This window comes from Acartia tonsa, chromosome 11 (assembly GCF_053477335.1).
Source record: "Acartia tonsa isolate MP-2025a chromosome 11, ASM5347733v1, whole genome shotgun sequence".
Lineage (NCBI taxonomy): Eukaryota > Metazoa > Arthropoda > Copepoda > Calanoida > Acartiidae > Acartia > Acartia tonsa.
Window position 1 is genome coordinate 47,097,829 of NC_137270.1, and position 18,197 is coordinate 47,116,025.

Consider the following 18,197-nt stretch of genomic DNA (forward strand, 5'->3'; position numbering starts at 1 on the left):
ACCCTGGAAACGCGCATGAAAAGCACTGCAGCAGAAGAAGTAGCGGCCAACTGCTGGAAGCTCCAGCAACTAGATCCGGCCCACCCGGTGCGTGTCCAGGGGAGCACGTTCTCGGTACTGAGGGGAGACATCCTGCTGCAGCTGACCTGCCAAAGGCACAAGTATGTTGTCCGCGAACACAAGGAGTGTTGGGACAAAGTGCCAGTAGAGCCCACAGGTTTTGTAGACGCTGTGACACGGGTATACAGTGAGCACGCCACCAAGATTCCCTGCTCCTCCACCTACCCCCTGACTGTGCACGCGGAGGAAGGCTGGATAGAGTTAACCCCTGCTCCCAAGAAGAGGCCACCCCCGCTGCATACGCCTAAGCAGTTGTTGACAGAACCCTTAGATGACTTCAGTTCAGGCGGTTTGTATTCGCAGGCTGAGTTGAACGACTGGCAACAACTGCTGGCGTTCCCAGCATACAAGAGTGCCATGCTGACCGGCCTATCCTATGGCTCCTGCGTTCAGCAAGGCAGCTGTTCGGCCACAGGAGACCATGGGATAGTGTCCTACAACATTGACCGACTGGGGGAGGAAGGAGAGGCAGCCCTGGATGTCTGGGCAGGATTTAGACAAGCCATCCACGAGTGGGGAGATGGCGCAGCCATACTGTGCTTGCTGTTGTTGATCCTCAAACTGCTGGGGGACCTAACCATCATTTCTCTGGCAGCAGCACAGGGAGGAGTCCGGGCAGCCCTGAATGCAATATCACAAGTGTTCCTGTACCATCCAGCTTTATATAGGAAAGCGCTGGCTAGAGCCAGGCTCAACCATGCCAAGTCCCGGGACTTTTCAGTGGACTGGGATGCCATTCCCATCGGCAGGGAAGCAGCCGAGGAAATGGTGTCTATGAAATCAACTGACAGCGGGCATGACCGCCCAGGTAGGCCAGGACCGCCCTCTGGCAGACCCCGCGGCCCCTCAGGAGGACAGGCCGCGGCTCAGACCATCAACCTGGCAGCCAGTGCCCCAGCCGCTGCCAACAACAACCAGCAGGCCCCACTGCTGACCGTTCCAGCAACAACTGTGCCACCAGCAAACCTGATACCTGCCGGCGCTGACCAACGTATCCAACCCAAGTCAGCCTCTGCCTTCTATCCCACATTGGGAGCCCATCAACCCTAAGAAGATACTCACCACTAGGATTCCATTGAATCATTATCGTTTGTATATACTTTAGCCCTAAGGAGCGGGCCGAAGGCCTCAACCACTGTCGGAAGTCTGGTAGGGAAACCACCTCCCAGCCTTCCGAGGGGAGAGTTGTGGTATTCGGCAACCGTGAGCCATGTCTATGGCACCCCTGATCTGGGGTTCGGTGGAGGGTAAATGGCCCTCCCCCGAGTCCTGGGGAAGGGGTCTAGTGACCCCCTCCCTACGCTTAGAATTAATGATTGAATCTGTCATGTTTATTATGGTTAACTGTATTCTTAATTCTCCCCCACCCTTTCCAGGGATGGGGGAATCATTATTGCCCAAACTGACCATTGTATATGTATTATTTATGCTTTTATGTTATGATTATTTATTCCTATCCATGTAATTATTGTTTGTTGTATATAGCTTCAGTATCTCTTAACCCTTCAATAAAGTGACAACTGAAAATAGATGTTGATCATTATCTAGTGAAAGCTAGAGAAGCGTAGCTTCTCTATAGTAAGGTGTCCACGTCTGTCACACTGCCGTAATCTAATTGAACTCCGGTGTCTGCCATTTATCCTCGGCGGATACCACAATATAACTATAGAATAATAAGAAAACATGCAATTACATCATTTTTTAATCGGAATGTTGAGGGGATATTATGCTGTAAATTATTGCTTTGATACCCATTTTTTTGTTTTGAGAGGGGTTGGGGGTGTCCCAAGAATATAGCAAAAACCACCACAGGACCAGTATTTATACTCCCTGAAGAGGAGAATCCGATCGGTTTAGTGGTTACCGAGATCTTAAGGGACAGACAGACATCGTATTACTTTGTATTATAGACTAGCGGCTTCGCCCCTAGCCTCTAGGGTCTTTGCACCAAGAGGTGATAAAAAAAAAATTATGGCGAAAATCTCCTTCAAAAAAAAAAAAAAAATGGGGGGGATTTTTTGGTTTTTGGGGGGGTTGGGGGTGTCCCACCCCCCAAGAAAATAGCTTAAAACCACCACAGGACCAATAGGTAGATACCCTGAAGAGTAGAATCCGATCGGTTCAGTGGTTACCGAGATCTTAAGGGACAGACAGACAGACAGACAGACGGACAGACGGACAGACAGACATCGTTCTACTTTGTATTATAGATATGAATTATTTCTAATCGCTAACAACATGGCAAAATATAAATATTTTTATTTTAGTAATGATGAAAAAATCATTCCTAAATAAAAAAAATCCTTAAAAAATACGTTTTAGGTTTTTCTATTCTTTCCTCTAGTTAGAATTTTATTTATAATTTTATAAATCCTCCAAAAACTTTTTTTAAAAATCTGCCAATTCCCTTTTATTAGACTTAATCATCCTTGTTGTTTTGTTAATTACGTCAAGCAGTAAGACAAATCAAAACAGACAAATTTTTCGTCATTTGCACTAAATTGTTTTTCTTTCCAAAGTGTTTTTAATCTTGAAAACTTTTCGGTAATTTACGTCAAACTTACGTAGTAACGCGAAAAATAACCCCCTTTTGTAGTAGTTAGGCTAATCTATAATTCCATTTGTCTATCCGTTCGTCTGTCAGACAATGACGATACAGGAGAAATTTGATTTTCTAAGCTGCTAATTAACATAAATTGCTGATTTTTGTGTGATATTTTTCAAAGAGCATCTAGTATTGTACAATAAAAGCCTAATTAAAATTTCGTAGTTTTCTGTTCTTTTTCTATTTTTTATCTTTCTTTCATTTTTTTAAACTTAATTTTTTTTAAAAAAGAAAAACTTAGGGTTAGCTATTTAATTACAGGAATAAGGTATAACCAACAAGCAAAATAAATCTAAAATAATATTTGAGGGGCAATGGGATAGTTCGTAAATTTTACGATGTTTTGCCCCCCAACGACAACTGAAAAACACATATAGGTTTCGAGATAACAGGAATAATCCATTTCCCCTAGAAAAATAGCCTAAACTATGGTCATTGACTATTCAAAGAACTTCAGTAAATTGTAGACCAATTTTACTTGTGTTATCGAGATCCTACTGAAAAAAATAATAGTAAATACAATTTAAATATTTTTAGCAACTGGCCAAAATCAACTTGAGGGGGGGGGGGAGGGTTGATGGTATCATTCAAAGTCTTATAGGTATTGTTCAAAGTTTTGTTGATTAAGTAGATAATAGTCTCAGGAGAATCATTATGCTTTTTATTACTTCACACAAAATTAAATTCTTGCAAGAATATTTCTAGCATGGGTGGTAAAACCCTTATTTAATATAGAATTGTTATTAATCGCATCGTATTATAGACGTGTTTACACCAATATTAAAATGAAATATTATAAGATTATAAAATTAACACCAGTTCATTTTAATATTCTTAGAAAATTGCCTGTAATACGATGCCATACTGAAAAAATGCGTATTCAAACCCTATTGTATTTATTCCAAGTGGATGCTCAACCTCCAAGAAAATCTAAAATCTAAATTGATACCTGCATACTTTGAACACAGTAATAGTGTCTGACTGATTATGACGTAACACAAAAAATTAGCCAATGAGAGGCCACTATAAATTTTACCATTGGTCAATAACGGCCTCTCATTGGCTAATTTTTTTTATTACGTCATAATCAGTCAGACACTATTACTGTGTTCGCATACTTTGAATATTGAGAAGCAAATGGTATTGCTGTTATTGATATCATACTGGACTTACGTGAAATATGATACCTTATCTACAATTAACATGATGTCTATGTGTGTGTAAGATTTTTAACAATTTTGGGGGAGGTTCCTCAACTTCCCCTAGAGACCTAAATAAAAAAAAAAGTTTTTTTAGATGCTACTTTTTCGCGTTTTGACAAATGATCATTGATCATTATTAATAAAAAAAAGTATTGTTTTATTGTATAATTTCACAGATTAACTTTAAACCTTTATTATATATTATTTATACTATACTATAATAATTATAGTTGCTACAAAAGGCCAAATCCTACAAAAAACCTAATACTACAAAAGACTTATAAACCAATTACAATCTTTCAATAGTTTTTCATTTTTTAGTAGCGAAGCTACTCTATAATTCACAATGTCCGTCCGTCCGTCCGTCTGTCCGTCCGTCTGTCCGTCCGTCTGTCCGTCCGTCTGTCCGTCCGTCTGTCCGTCCGTCTGTCCGTCCGTCTGTCCGTCCGTCTGTCCGTCCGTCTGTCCGTCCGTCCGTCTGTCCGTCCGTAATTAATGAATTGGGGGAAACGTGATTTTCTCGGCTCATATAAAAGGTAGAAAGCTGAAACTTTTTGACAACATTCTCATCAATAAGGAGCACAATTAACTATAAAACATCAATGGCGGTTGGACTGCTTTTTAGCAGGTTTTAGGCTATTTTTATATTTTGCAAATTTTCCCCATATCTTTGGTGTTTGTGGTCCGATTTTCAAAATTTTTTCAGTTAAAGATATCAAAATTAAATTTCCCGTCGTTTGAAGAAAACAACGATGACTTGCAGTCTGCCTTTTTGCAGATTTTTGGCTATTTTTATATTTTTTAGATTTTTCTCCATATCTTTGGTGTTTATGGTCCGATTTTCGAAAATTTTTCAGTTAAAGATATCAAAATTAAATTTCCTGTCGTTTGAAGAAAACATCAATGGCGGTCAGACTGCCTTTAACAGGTTTTTGGCTATTTTTATATGTTTGACATATTTCCCCATATCTTTGGTATTTTTAGTCCAATTTTAAAACTTTTTTGCATTCAGTTTCCAAATAATTTTTCCCATTGTTATGTGCATCTAGAATGTAATTTACTTTAACCGTCTTCATCATACAAAATAAAACAAGGTTTCGTGTTTATTTTCTCCAATAAATCTATTCTTGATTTAATAAATACACTTTAAATCTACTTGTACGTATTCCCATTCACAATTTGTGCTTCGCTACTTATGGATGTTGTCATCCTTGTTTTTTTTATTATTATAGTTGTTGTGCTTGACCTATCGTGTCTATTCCACTTATAATGTCAAATAACTCTGATTGCGGTGCATTTTTACAATGAATATAATATATACAGGATATTATGACACGAGAAAATTTTCGGCAATTTAGATTGCTGGCATCGATATTTATTGGTCAGTTCGTTCATTCAGTAGGAGGGCTGGGGAAGGTATTGGGCAAACGGTGTGGAAAGGGGAATCGTTATTAATTTAGCCCGCTGCGAGTTTTACTTTATTAGACAATATGAAAATCTGGTGTAAGATCCAAGTAATAAAAATTCCAAGAATTTTACACAGCGACTTTTGGCAGTCTCCCTTATAAATTGCATCTTGAAAAAAATCAAAACTTTTTTTTAAAGCAATGTATTTTATATGCTTACTTTAGATTAGGTTAGGTGAAGTAATAGTTAGGAGTTACCCGCTTCTAAACTTCAATGAAAATACTGGACCAATCGGTCAAGCGGATATCAAGACCTATGTAAAGTATGTAGAATATTGTGTTATTTTCTCTACTCTTTCTAAGAATAATGTCATCCTTGTTTCTAGATAAAAATGCAGAAAAGCAAATAAATTTTGTTAACCTTAGCGCTCAATCCGAAATTTAGGGATACAGATTCTTAAACATATAAAATTCATGTTTTTTTTATCTTCAATTGACCTATACTGGAACCTGGAGGGATAAGACAATTGCCGAAAAATTTATGCACGTTTCCAATGTTAATACAAAAAATTAACCCTTCTACAAGTTACAAATAGTGGTTGAAATATTTGGACACTCAACATAATAAACCAACCAATCATAATTCAATAAAAGTCTCCAAATTTGTTAGGCAAACGAACAAGAAAACATTATTAAAAAACTTTGGTGACTGGTGTAATAAATTACCAAATGGCCTTATACTTAACATAATTATCATATTGTCTATCCCTCTACCCCTGGTTCTTAATGCATTCTGGAAAATTGTTCTGTTTATTTCCCTGGATTTTTGGGTAAAGTTAAGGTCTTAGTCTTTTTTTTTTCATTGGTATTTTTGTATTTTATCCAAACTCTGCACTTAAAAATTACACTTTTATAATCTTTAGACTAAGAGTGACTCTAAAATCGCCTGTGCCTTTTTGCGACCCATAAGGATAATCATAAAATGTTTTTGATCTGCATTTAAAACATCAAGGGACAAGGGACCAGAATTCTGACAAAACAAGTTTAAGTAAAAAAATCACCAAAATCATTTCTTCTTTCCCATCTCTTTTTACTCATTTACCTTAAGTTACAGCACAAAAGCACTAAAATATCCAAACTTTCAGCAATTTCAAATGGATTTATTAATGGTTTCTGAATATGTCACTAGAATCCTTTGGTACTTTATATGTATGTAAAATCTCGTATAATGAGATAATTAATAATTATAAAGATTATTTGTAATTAAATCTTAACTGTCAGAGGGATTGTCTTCTTTTATATATACTCTATCAATAGAATGAATTTCTACAAGGATCTACATGAATGGTATGATAATGATTAGACAATTTTAACACGTCAAAATAAAATTAGAAAAAAAGGTGTTGAGACATATTTGCATTTTGTATAGACCAGACACATTAAAACAGAAGAAAAACCTTGATAAATACACGACCATTAAAAATGTGAACAGAATATGATGACATTTTCACAGCAAGAAGCAACTTTATTATTCTAAATAAAACTAAATTGAAATATCTTTCAGTAGTGTTACAAAAAACTTGTGCTAAACTTTAAAAAAAACAGATAAAAACATACTTGAAATTAGCTGATCTTTAATTTAAGCAACACAATTTTAAATGTGCTATTCTTGTTTATGAGTCAATGTGTTTATAAATCTTGATGTTAATTTATGCATTTAAATATAATCTGAACAGCTTTTAACACTTTTAGTTATGATAATACTCTGTCCAAATTTGAAATTTTTGTATTACAAGAAAAAAAAATAACATAATCTGAGAATTAACTTTGTCAATTTTGTAGTACCATAATGGCAAAATAATAAAAACAAATTTTCATTTTAAATTTGCAATGCATTAAAAGTTTTTGTTTTTTATGAACTTCTTTATTAAGATTATATTTTCATTAAATTTGATTACCTCACCTACAGTAATAAATTCAAAACAAAAAGTTAGGGTGCAAGTTTGTAATAGCGATCCAAATGCAAAATGCAAAATGTCAAATATTATAAATTTTATCAATGACCTTATATGATAATGTAGCAAAGTAAACAAAATAATCTATTAATGCAATTCAAACTGACTACTTAATTAATCGTATTCAAAATTTTTATATGTAATATAGATAATTTTCACAATATAAATTTGATTCAACAAGGACAAAAACATCCATAAAAGCGAAAGCTGATATGGTAGGACAAACAAACATTAACACTTGTAGAGTGTCAGAACTGAATAAACAGAATATAAATGTACAAAAGTCAAACAAAATTGTACATTTATTTGTTGTTTACAGACATATTTACATTTTTAGGACTTAATTATATACTTTGGTGTCCTAGGAATCATTACTATAAAAATCTGATCAATTTGGTAAATACATCCAATTTTGTTGTTAAAAAATAAAAATCAACATATTTAAAATGGATGTGCAGACATTCTGGTTATAATTATAGAGTTGCTACTCTTTCTAAATTATACCTAACTACTACAGGAATTACAATACAAATTTCAAAATTGATAGGAAAATTAACAAGCCTAAATTAACAAAAAAGACATCCATTCTAGATGAATACTTTTAAAAATGAAAAATAATGTAGTGAAATATGTAGTACAATGTCTGCATTCTTATACTTAAGGTTGAATATGTTCTGTCTGACATCCAGGGGAATACCTTCAACAGTCTTGGTGGCAATCCCTTCATTGATCTGAAACCAATTCCACCAGGTAACAATTTTTCATTTTTATACAATTTGAAGTCCTGGGCAATTTGTTTTTTTTTTCATATTTTTTTACCAGTTTCTTCAAAACTAGCTGATATGCCCATAGTTGCCTCTAGCGGATTGTAATTTAATTTTATGAAGCTCAGCTGTTTTCAAGAAATATTTTTTTGGCGCTTGATGAGATTAGTTTTTTTGTGAGGGTGTTGGTACCCTCCCCCAAAATAGTTATAATTCGCACTGTATCATTTCACCAGTTAGAGAGATCTTTTGGTACAAACAGACAGAATATATCTTGCAATATTTTATTATGTGGTCTTTTTACTTGCATATTGTTATGGCTCTAATATATATTAGCCTATTATGAGGAGGAGAGGGCAAGGGGTGTGGATGGCTTGAAAAAATCCCTTTTCTACTATCTCATTTACTTTAATATACCATGATTTTGGATGGCTACTGTTGCTTCCAGGATTGATAGATCAAAAAATTAAAATAAGAGGCATTAAAGCTTAACTATATTGCCCTTTTCACAACCCTAGAATTTTGTGGAACGGTGTAAATGGCCCTCATGAAACATGCCAAACTTTACAGTGCGCTTTCAAAATTAAGCAATTATTGAGTTACTCTACTATTTTTTCAGAGTAGTTGCCTAATGTTATGCATGCTATTTTTTATTGGTTGTTTTACAATTTGAGCGAATTTTAAGAAATCTATTTAACATTTCTTTTTTATTATTTTAGAAGGTGGAAAAAGCCAGCTGACAGGATTCGTATTCCGAGAAAATAAATTCTACTCAGATCCAGGAAATGATTGAAAATCGTGCGTGCAAACATAATAATTTACATTCAAGAAATATTTTTATATATAAAAAAATACTTTTACTAAAGTGTTTTTAAAAGCAGAGTTTTTTTTCTATAATTAGGGTGGGTTCTTCCGTTGGTCCGTAAAGAGTAGCTCTTTTCGTTAATTTAGACATGTTTAGAATTGTCCTATTGCTTTTAAACTTTGCATGCCTATTCCTGTAACCGTTAGGTATGATTTAGGAAGTGTAGCAACTCTATAATCGTTGCAAGAAAGTCAGTGATTCCATTTAAAAATGTATTTTTTAAAAAGATTTTACAACAACTATTTGTATGAGATAATTTTCTTATTAATTTGCTTTTTGGTATCATGATTCCTAGGACAACAAGGTACAATATTATAAGCAAGGCATCTCTAAAATCAAATCCCTAGAGAATAAAAGTGTGACCTTTAACTGTATCATATATATAACTGATTCCATGGATATCAGACTCGAACACGACATCTCCTTGGAAGCCGACAAACTACCATATGGGCTAATTCCGTATGAAAATGTGAGTTACTGCACTGTTTCTTGGAATCAACTGTATTAGTTTTATATACAAATCCAACCCTATAATGTTGCTAACGTGAACATCATTTATTGGACAGTTCGTTAATTCAGTAGTAGAATAAATAGGGTGGATTATGGTAATCGTTATTTTAGCTAGCTACAAGTTTCACTTGATTAGAGTACATGATAATCTGGTGTAAGATCCAAGTAAAAATATATCCAATAATATTAAATGTAAAGATTAATTCAATGATTACCAACCCAGTTCTACCCTTTGGTTCTTTGGCAATGCCCTCATTTGATAAACTTCATAAGGAGGACTCTTACATTGATATAGGTTAGTAAACACGTAGATAGATAGATAGAACAGGGATCTAAAGGGATAAGACAATGGCCAATAAATTTATGTACATTCCCAATGATGATGCACGAAATTGCCCCTTCTGTAGATTACAATTAGTGGTTGAAACGTTTTGACATTCAAAATTTCTTAAAAGTCTCCAAGGTTGTTTAGCCAACAAAAATAAAACTTTGGGGGCAGTTGCAATAACAACCCAATGTCCCCTTCCTCCCTGTGGACAGATGGATTAATAGATAGATTAATAGATAGACAGACAAGACAAAAGATAGATAGATAGAGAGCTAGATAAATTCTAAGATTTGAATTGCTTACATAATTATATATAAGGTTAAGTTTAATTAAACTTACCCAGCTTAGGATTTCAGGAAGAGGGTAGTGGAAAATATAGTTTTATTTTTTTTAATGTTTTCGTGGACAATAAGAGAAATATTTTTCTCTTTTATTAATTTTGTCATTTAAACCAACTTTACCAAAAGCTTATCTTAGTGCCATAGTGAAAAATAATATTTTTCCAAGAAAAAAATTGATACAATTACTTAAAATTTTATTTTATCCTTCTTTCCCATATCACTCTATTCCTGGTATACACATATTACAAGTTAATTTATAATTTAATTTTCATTTAAGTTTAACTTCAACCTGTATTTATATTAAATTAGATGTGCTTAGGATGCAAAGGCGTGCAACCTTGGGCGGTGAGGCGAATATGATTTACCCCCCTCCCCCCCCCCCCCCAACAAAAAATGTTTTGGTAACTAGCAGCTAAGCCCTAATTCCTGGAGATTCTACATTCATAGTGGAGGGAAAATATTCTTAAACCATCCTATATAGTATATAAGGATGAAATCTAAAAATAAAATATTCTAAAACCATCTCTGAAACTATTTTAAGCCTCCCTAAAAAAAAAGAACTCAATCAGTTGAATTGTTTTTTGAAATCTAAAGCTTTAGACAAAAAAAACCTTAATTACTTTTGTAATGGTTGAAAAAAAAACACCCGAAGCCTAATCAAGCATTTTAAAATGTTTTATGCCCACTTCACAAACAACTTTTAGAGGTCGACCGATTTATTCTGAACAAATTCATTTATGAATTCAGTCAACCTAAAGCTTCTTTAGGTCGACCTAAAATTTCCAGAGGTCGACCTATGTCTTTTGTGAACTAGGCTATAATATTCATATTTGTGTAGAATGACTGTCTGACAGATAGAAATTATAAACTAGATGCTTTAGAATCTTCTAGTAAGAATGATAAGGCAAACAAAAACTGAGGATTTCCTTTTCTGAAATGTGTGAAGAACAATTCATCATACATTGACCTATCCTAATGGGTGTAGAATATATGTGGATATTATGACATGAGAAAACTTTTTGTCAAGTTAGGTTGCTATTTTCCCTGTCATTTATTGGTCAGTCCGTTCATCCAGTATTATGTGAGTAGATAGGATAAAGGGGGGAGGATTGGTATAGCCTTCTTTTAGCCCGCTACAAGGTTCACTTTATTAGAGTACATGAAAATTTGGTGCAACATCCAATCAATGATATATCAATTAGGATTTCTTTTACTGAAATGTAAAAAGATTAATTTACCACCCATTGACCTATCCTTCTGGTATATCACAGGGATCTAAAAGGATAAGACAATAGTTAATAAATTCATGTACAACACCAATGATGATACACAAAATTACAGTTCTAAAAATTACAATAAGTGGTTAAAACATGTGGACAAAAAAAATTGAAAAAAGTCCCCAAAGCAATAATCAATAAGAAATAGTTATTTCTCGTATCGTATTATAAACGGCTTTCCGCGGATATAGAATGTACAATTATAAGATTAAAACTAGTTTTTTTAGCCCCGTGGTGCCGAAGGCACCGGCTAAAAAAACTAGTTTTAATCTTATGATTGTACATTTCTATATTCGTAGAAAACTGGATATAATACGATGCTAGACATAGTTTTTTCGTATGGATGAGAACCGGTTCCTATCCACCGGATTCGAATGAATACGAGAAACGTTATTATAAGACTTTGGGGACTAGTGTAATATAAACGACCCAATGACCCATCCCTCACTAAGTATATCAGCTGAAGAAAGGGGACAAATATTGTTGTTGAGAATATTAATCTTGAGGCATGCATACTTTTCTGCAGATAGAAAAGTTATCAGATCTGCAAATTATTACAACAGCACATATTGTCCATTTCCTATATTTAATGCATTTGCCTTTTAAGGGCTCTTAAGGGATTAGATTATGGACAATGAATTGATATGTTTCCCAACGATGATTATTTCTTTTTAGATTATAATTATTGGTTGAAAAGTTTCGACACTTTAGAATAAAATTAGTTAAAAGTACCCAAAGTTTTTGATCCAATGAATATGATAAGACTTCAATATTGTGACAGTCTTGTGAACCCTGTGACTATCTGTGATTATAAACAGGGATCTAAAGGGATAAGACAATTGCAAATAAATTGATGTACATCCAATTATGATACACAAAATTATCCCTTTTTAGATAAAAATTATTGGTTGAAACGTTGGAACACTCAACTAAACGAACAAACCAATCAAAATTCACTAAAGTCCCAAAAGTTGTTAAGACAACAAATAAGAAAACGTTAGTATTAATCTTTTGGGAATAGTGTAATAAACAGCTCTTTGTCCCCTCTCTCTCTTTCTGGATTAAAAAAAAAAGCTATGCTAATATTTTATTATGCGGAACTGTATCCACATTAGATGTTATTTTGACTTTACTTCAAAAGACATGATCCATATATCATCAAAAAAAAAAGGTTACAAGCTGAACATAATAAGCAAGGAGGGAAGGGAACAATGATCTTTAAATTACAATGATACCTAAAGTTGTAAAACAACGTTTTAGTTAGCTTGAAAATTTTGGGTATTTAATATTTTGATTTTGATGAGTTGGTTGGGGTGCTGCAACTTTACCACTAGCAAAAATACAGACACTGTGTTTTTGACAAAAAGTTGGTTATAAACTATTGGTGACAAAACTTTTTAACCAATAACTTTGATCAGCACAATTGATTAGAAGATTTTATATAAATATATTTTGAGGTTAATGAAAAAGACAAAATAGTCCTAGAAAACATTATTTATTATACAGTTATATAATGGCGTTTTCTAATTCTTTAACTTGAAAACTTTAGAGACTTTATTGAATTTTGATTGGTTGGTTCCTTAAGTTGAGTGTCCAATCATTACAATCACTATTTGTAGTCTATAGAAGGTTGGTATTTTTTCCCTTGTTTATATGTTGAAGGGTGGGTGAAAGGTTTAAAAATTATATTATAAATAGACAGACGGACAGACAGACAAAGACAACTAATCAAATAGCAGATTCGCTACTAAAAATAAGAGTAAGTGTAAGTAAAAAGGGTCAAACATTGAATTTTCTATTTTCTGATAAGATATTTGGAGAAAACATTTTAGTAGAATCAATAAATTTGCCAGTTGTCCAACTTTTAATCCCCTCAACATTTTTTTATTTGTGGCGAACTTAATTCAAATTGTCCGTCCGTAAATCAGGTTCATTTTTTGTGAAGATTTATTACACTAATGGTTTATCGAACCTACTGCAGTTCACGGTAAAATATTGCTAGTAAGCAATATTTCCAAAAATCTATGAATTTTAAAGGCTGCTAGCTGTCAAACGGCTGAACGTACAGATCATGCCAGCACACTGTTTTAAGCGGCATAAGAAGGCCTACAAATAATCTGGAATAGCCATAAATCAATAATGCATAATCATAAGTGCAGAGAAATGCGCGAAAAAGACCTATTTTACGCGTTTTTTCTTCAGTGAAGCTTTCCCTGTGCATAATTGGATCTTGGCTATTTCAGATTATTTGTAGGCCTTCTTATGCCTTAAAATGGTGCAAGGTATGATCTGTACGTTCAGCCGTTTGGCAGCTAGCAGCCTTTAAAATTCATAGATTTTTGGAAATATTGCTTACCAGCAATATTTTACCGTGAACTGCAGTAGATCCGGTTAATCTACTATATGCCTTACATGGTCCATTGGTCTGTCGGTTATGCTAAATAATTAAGGCCTTTGTCTACTCTACAAATACAAATTTTAGTGATCAATAAGCATATACTTTTATGTTAGAGGTAGTTTTTTGTTTCAGTGTTTATTTAAGTCAGCTTATTTTCATAGTGGAAATCGAGCATCCCCACTAAAATATGAAAAAATAAACCACCTTATTTTCTATTTATTATAAAAATGATGGTTTGGGGGGGGGGGGGTATTATAAGGTTCAACCAGCAACTTGTGGTAAAGAACCAAAATAACATTTTATGATGTACACAAACATGTCCTTTTATAAAACTTATAGCCTCGCCCCTTCCCTCTATTTCTTTTTCTTACTTATAGCCAAACTTTTCTAGTCTCAAATTCATTATCAGAATAGCAATTATGGTAGAATGGATCATAGGATATGGAATGTATGTGGATGTAATGGCAGAGGGAAAATGGTCAGTTCATTCATCCAGTAGAAGGGGGAGGAGATGGGTAAAGTGGGTGAGGGACGTTATTATAGCCAGCTACATGTTTCCCTTTATAAGATGAAAATCTGAAGTAACAACTAAGAAATAGTTTATCCATTTACTAGTGACTTCGCCCCTAGCCTCTAAAGGCTTTGCCCCCAAAAATTATTTTTAAAAAAATCTAGTACCTCTGGAGCTGCCACCACAAGTTTCAAACAAATTTAGAAAAAATAGGGGGGGGGGATTTTTTAAATTTTTGTTGGAGTTGGGGTGTCCCACCCCCCCAAGAAAATAGGCTACAACCAGCACAGGACCAGTAGGTATATTCCCTAAAAGTAGAGTCCGACCGGTTCAGTGGTTACCGAGATTTTAATGGACAGACGTACGGACGGACAGACGGAAATAAATCTAAAATATTATTTCGGGGGCAAATAAAAGGTCGTTATTTTACTATGTGTTTCCCCCAATGACATCTAAAAAGACGTTTAGGTTTCGTTATTTTTTCCGATTTTTTTCGTTGTTTGCATATGCTGAGTATGCAAAAAATAAAAGAGAAGAAGTAGAAATTAAATGAGATTTGTAAATTTTAAATGGACGGACTGGCAGACAGTTAGACTGACCGACAGGTAGACAGAAATGAATACAGATAGATAGATAATTAGACGATAAGGTAGACAGTTACTTATGATACTAAGACAGTCCAATTATGGACATAAACTGTCATACCTTCAGCATTTTGGAGATCTTTGTTGACAAACAATCAGCAAAACAATATTCTAATTACATTTTTGAAAGTGAATCTTTTCCAGAATTAGGGTCAGTCCGTCCGTGTGAAAAGATTAGCTGTTTACATTTAAGTATGAAAGAATTGTGCTATCGATTTCAAACTTTGCATGATGATTCCTATAAAAACTAGGTAAGATTTAGGAGTTGAGACACATTAATCTTCGGCTTATAAATATTTATGACACTCTGCAAAAGTTAATGTTAGTTTGTCCTTCCTTCTGATCTTCGCTTTTATGGATATTGTCATCCTTGATTATATGATAACTACGTAAACTTTTGATATTCTAATTATAGAGTAGCCAAGCAAAAACTAAAACAAAAATAAAATAAATTAAAAGCTTTATTTTGTTTTTCATTTTTACCTTTCCCCCTCTTTATATTTTATGTTTTATATTGTTAGTACAAAAAGAAACAATATCCTTTTTATTTAGATTTAATCGTTCTCATAAACCCACCTTTTGATCCAGGAGATTTTAATTTAGGGAATAGTACAATGGATTTATTATTTCTTGGATCTTATACCAGATTATTATGTTCTTTAATAAAATAAAACTTGTAGCGGGCTTAAATAACCCTTTCCACTCTTTTAACCTATCAACTCCCCTTCTACTGGATGAACGAACTGACCATTAAATGAGGAGGTTATAAAATGGAACAATTCACTGACAGTAGATGATGCAAAAAAAACTTGAAAGTTTTTTTTTCTGCAGAAGTTTTGTTAGTTTATTCTGTGCGCTAATTGTGCACTTCTTTTATATTATAATCCGGGGGCGTGCAGGAAGGGTGTTTACACAGACATTAGAGTAAAACACTAGAGGGGGAAAGGGTTAAATAACTGTATGTCTCCATCCCAAGGTCTCTCAATTGGGCCTTTGAAGATCAACCAATAGTTTCGGGAATATCAACACACCAAAGTAGCAGAAAAGAATTTGCTAGGGTACGAAAACGTTCCTTGGAAAGGGCAGGTAGTTATATGTATATACACCTTTACTATAAATCTGTTGCATAGACGATCAAGGGTGGAAGTAAAGGTGTGTTTACCCACTCAAATTTTGAAAAACCTCATTTTACCCCCCATAAAATTTTGAAAGATACATTAGATTACCCCAATCAAACATATGAAACACATTATTTTACCCTCCTCAAAATAAAAAGCATAGGCGTCCCTGGCTTGTGTAGGGATAAAACTTACGAAATCAAAATTCACAGGGTTTTTTAACACCCCCCCCCCCCACACACAAACTATTTGATTTTCTTATTCTAACCTAAAAGATTATTTAACACCTCAATACAAATTTCTATATACAAATTTATTTTCTAAAACTTATGCGTTGTTTAAAAGATCCAAAATTCAGCCAGCCAGCCAGACAGCGGAGCCACATTCATCCGCAAGGCTCAACAGTTTGCTGCTTCACTTACCCCAGTTAGCCTCAGCCGCAGTCACTAAATATTCAACAAATCATTAATTTTTGGGAGGAAGTATTTAAACTGTCAATTTTTGGGAGATATGGTACCCCCATCTACTTATATTAAAAAACTAGTACTTATTACACGGGGTGGATATATCTTTTTCTTCTAAGTGATGTGATATTTGAAATAAAAGCCATAATGTTTTCTTTGTTTGATGCAAATTACTAGTTGGATCCAATTGTGCTGTCGAGGAGGGTAAGTAAAAGCCATGGGTTGGTTTTAGGCTATATTATTACGTGATAAGATACAGTTTATCTTTACATTATTTGATTAATGGTCTTACAGTATGTATGATAGACAAAGTGAAATATAAAGTGGATGCGCTGAAAAAAAAATGAATCATTTGTATCTAAGAATGTTTTCTCCCTTAAAATTACTGTCTGTAAAAATCTAAAATTCATGTAATGCCTGTTATTTGATGCTGGGCTATTCTAAACTTAGGGTTTTTCTGTATGGCTGTACGTCCTTGCATTTTTAAAAAAGAGCTTAAATAAATATTCTTGTAATGGTAAATTATAATGTAAATTAATTTTTATATGAAATTAAAAAGCATAAAAATATTTTTCATTATGGCTTTGAAACTGATTAATTTCCGCTGGATTAGAACTGGTTCTTAGCCATACTGAAAATTCATAAATAGCTTATATTACAGACAATTTTCCACGAATATTAAAATCATAAGATTAATACAGGTTTTGTTAGTCAGGGCCTTCGGCCCATCATGGATAACAAAACTGGTTATAATCTTATAATTTTTCATTTTAATAAACGTGGAAAGCTGTCTATAATACGTTGCGATGAATAAATAAAAAAAATATTTCATAACTTTTATACATTATAATTTGCAATGTTAAAAAATCTCTATTTTTTATTTGTAGTACTTCGCTTGTATGTATATTGTCATCTTTGTTTAAGCACTTCATATATATAACCTTTAAAAATACATGAAAATACATTCATATATTTACTTAACAAAAAGTTACAAAATTATTAAACGAGTCTTATTATAACATATTAAGCTTTGTATTATAAAGGATATATTATTATTTGGATCTTACACCAGATTTGTGTGTTCTCAAATAAAATGAAACACACAGCTAGCTAAACTAACGATAAACACCATCTACATCTCCTACTGGATGAACGAACTGACCTATAAGCGAGTTTAATGCTAGCAACCTAAATTTACAACATTTTCTCCCTTGTCATAATATCCTCATATATTCTATATCCATTTGTTTTATTAATTTTTTCAACTGTTTAGTAAGCAATCCTCTCATATATGTAGTTAAGATAAAAATCTTTTTAAAAGTCAAGATTCGCGTTTATTTCCCAAAAAAATTGCTCATAGTGGCGTCATAGAAAGAAAGGTTATACTCAATTTTCGCTTGTTTAAAATCCGACTAAAATAAAAACAAGTTTTAGTTTGTAAAATTTATAAAAAAAAGAGATTTTTTAAAATGCAAAATATATAAAAAAAGTAAGGTTTTTTGTCTGAAGCTGAAGATCTTAGTAACTACTGAACCAATTGAGTTTTCTGTTTTAGGAAAGCTCCACATAAGTCCTGTGATGGTTTAGGCTATTTTGTCTTGTGATTGTTTTAAGCTATTTTTCTAGCCC

The 18,197-nt window shown here is 33.6% G+C and overlaps 1 protein-coding gene across 2 annotated transcripts in view; it reads left to right on the forward strand.

Moving 5' to 3' along the window:
* LOC145332755 (uncharacterized) overlaps window positions 1-18,197 on the forward strand; it is a 63,872-nt gene that overhangs the window by 35,490 nt on the left and 10,185 nt on the right. For both annotated transcript variants that reach the window (XM_080177808.1, XM_080177807.1), the window contains exons 9-11: window positions 8,011-8,098; window positions 8,832-8,890; window positions 9,707-9,782. In XM_080177808.1, the coding sequence (XP_080033934.1) occupies window positions 8,011-8,098; window positions 8,832-8,890; window positions 9,707-9,782 (223 nt within the window). The remainder of the gene's footprint in view (window positions 1-8,010; window positions 8,099-8,831; window positions 8,891-9,706; window positions 9,783-18,197) is intronic.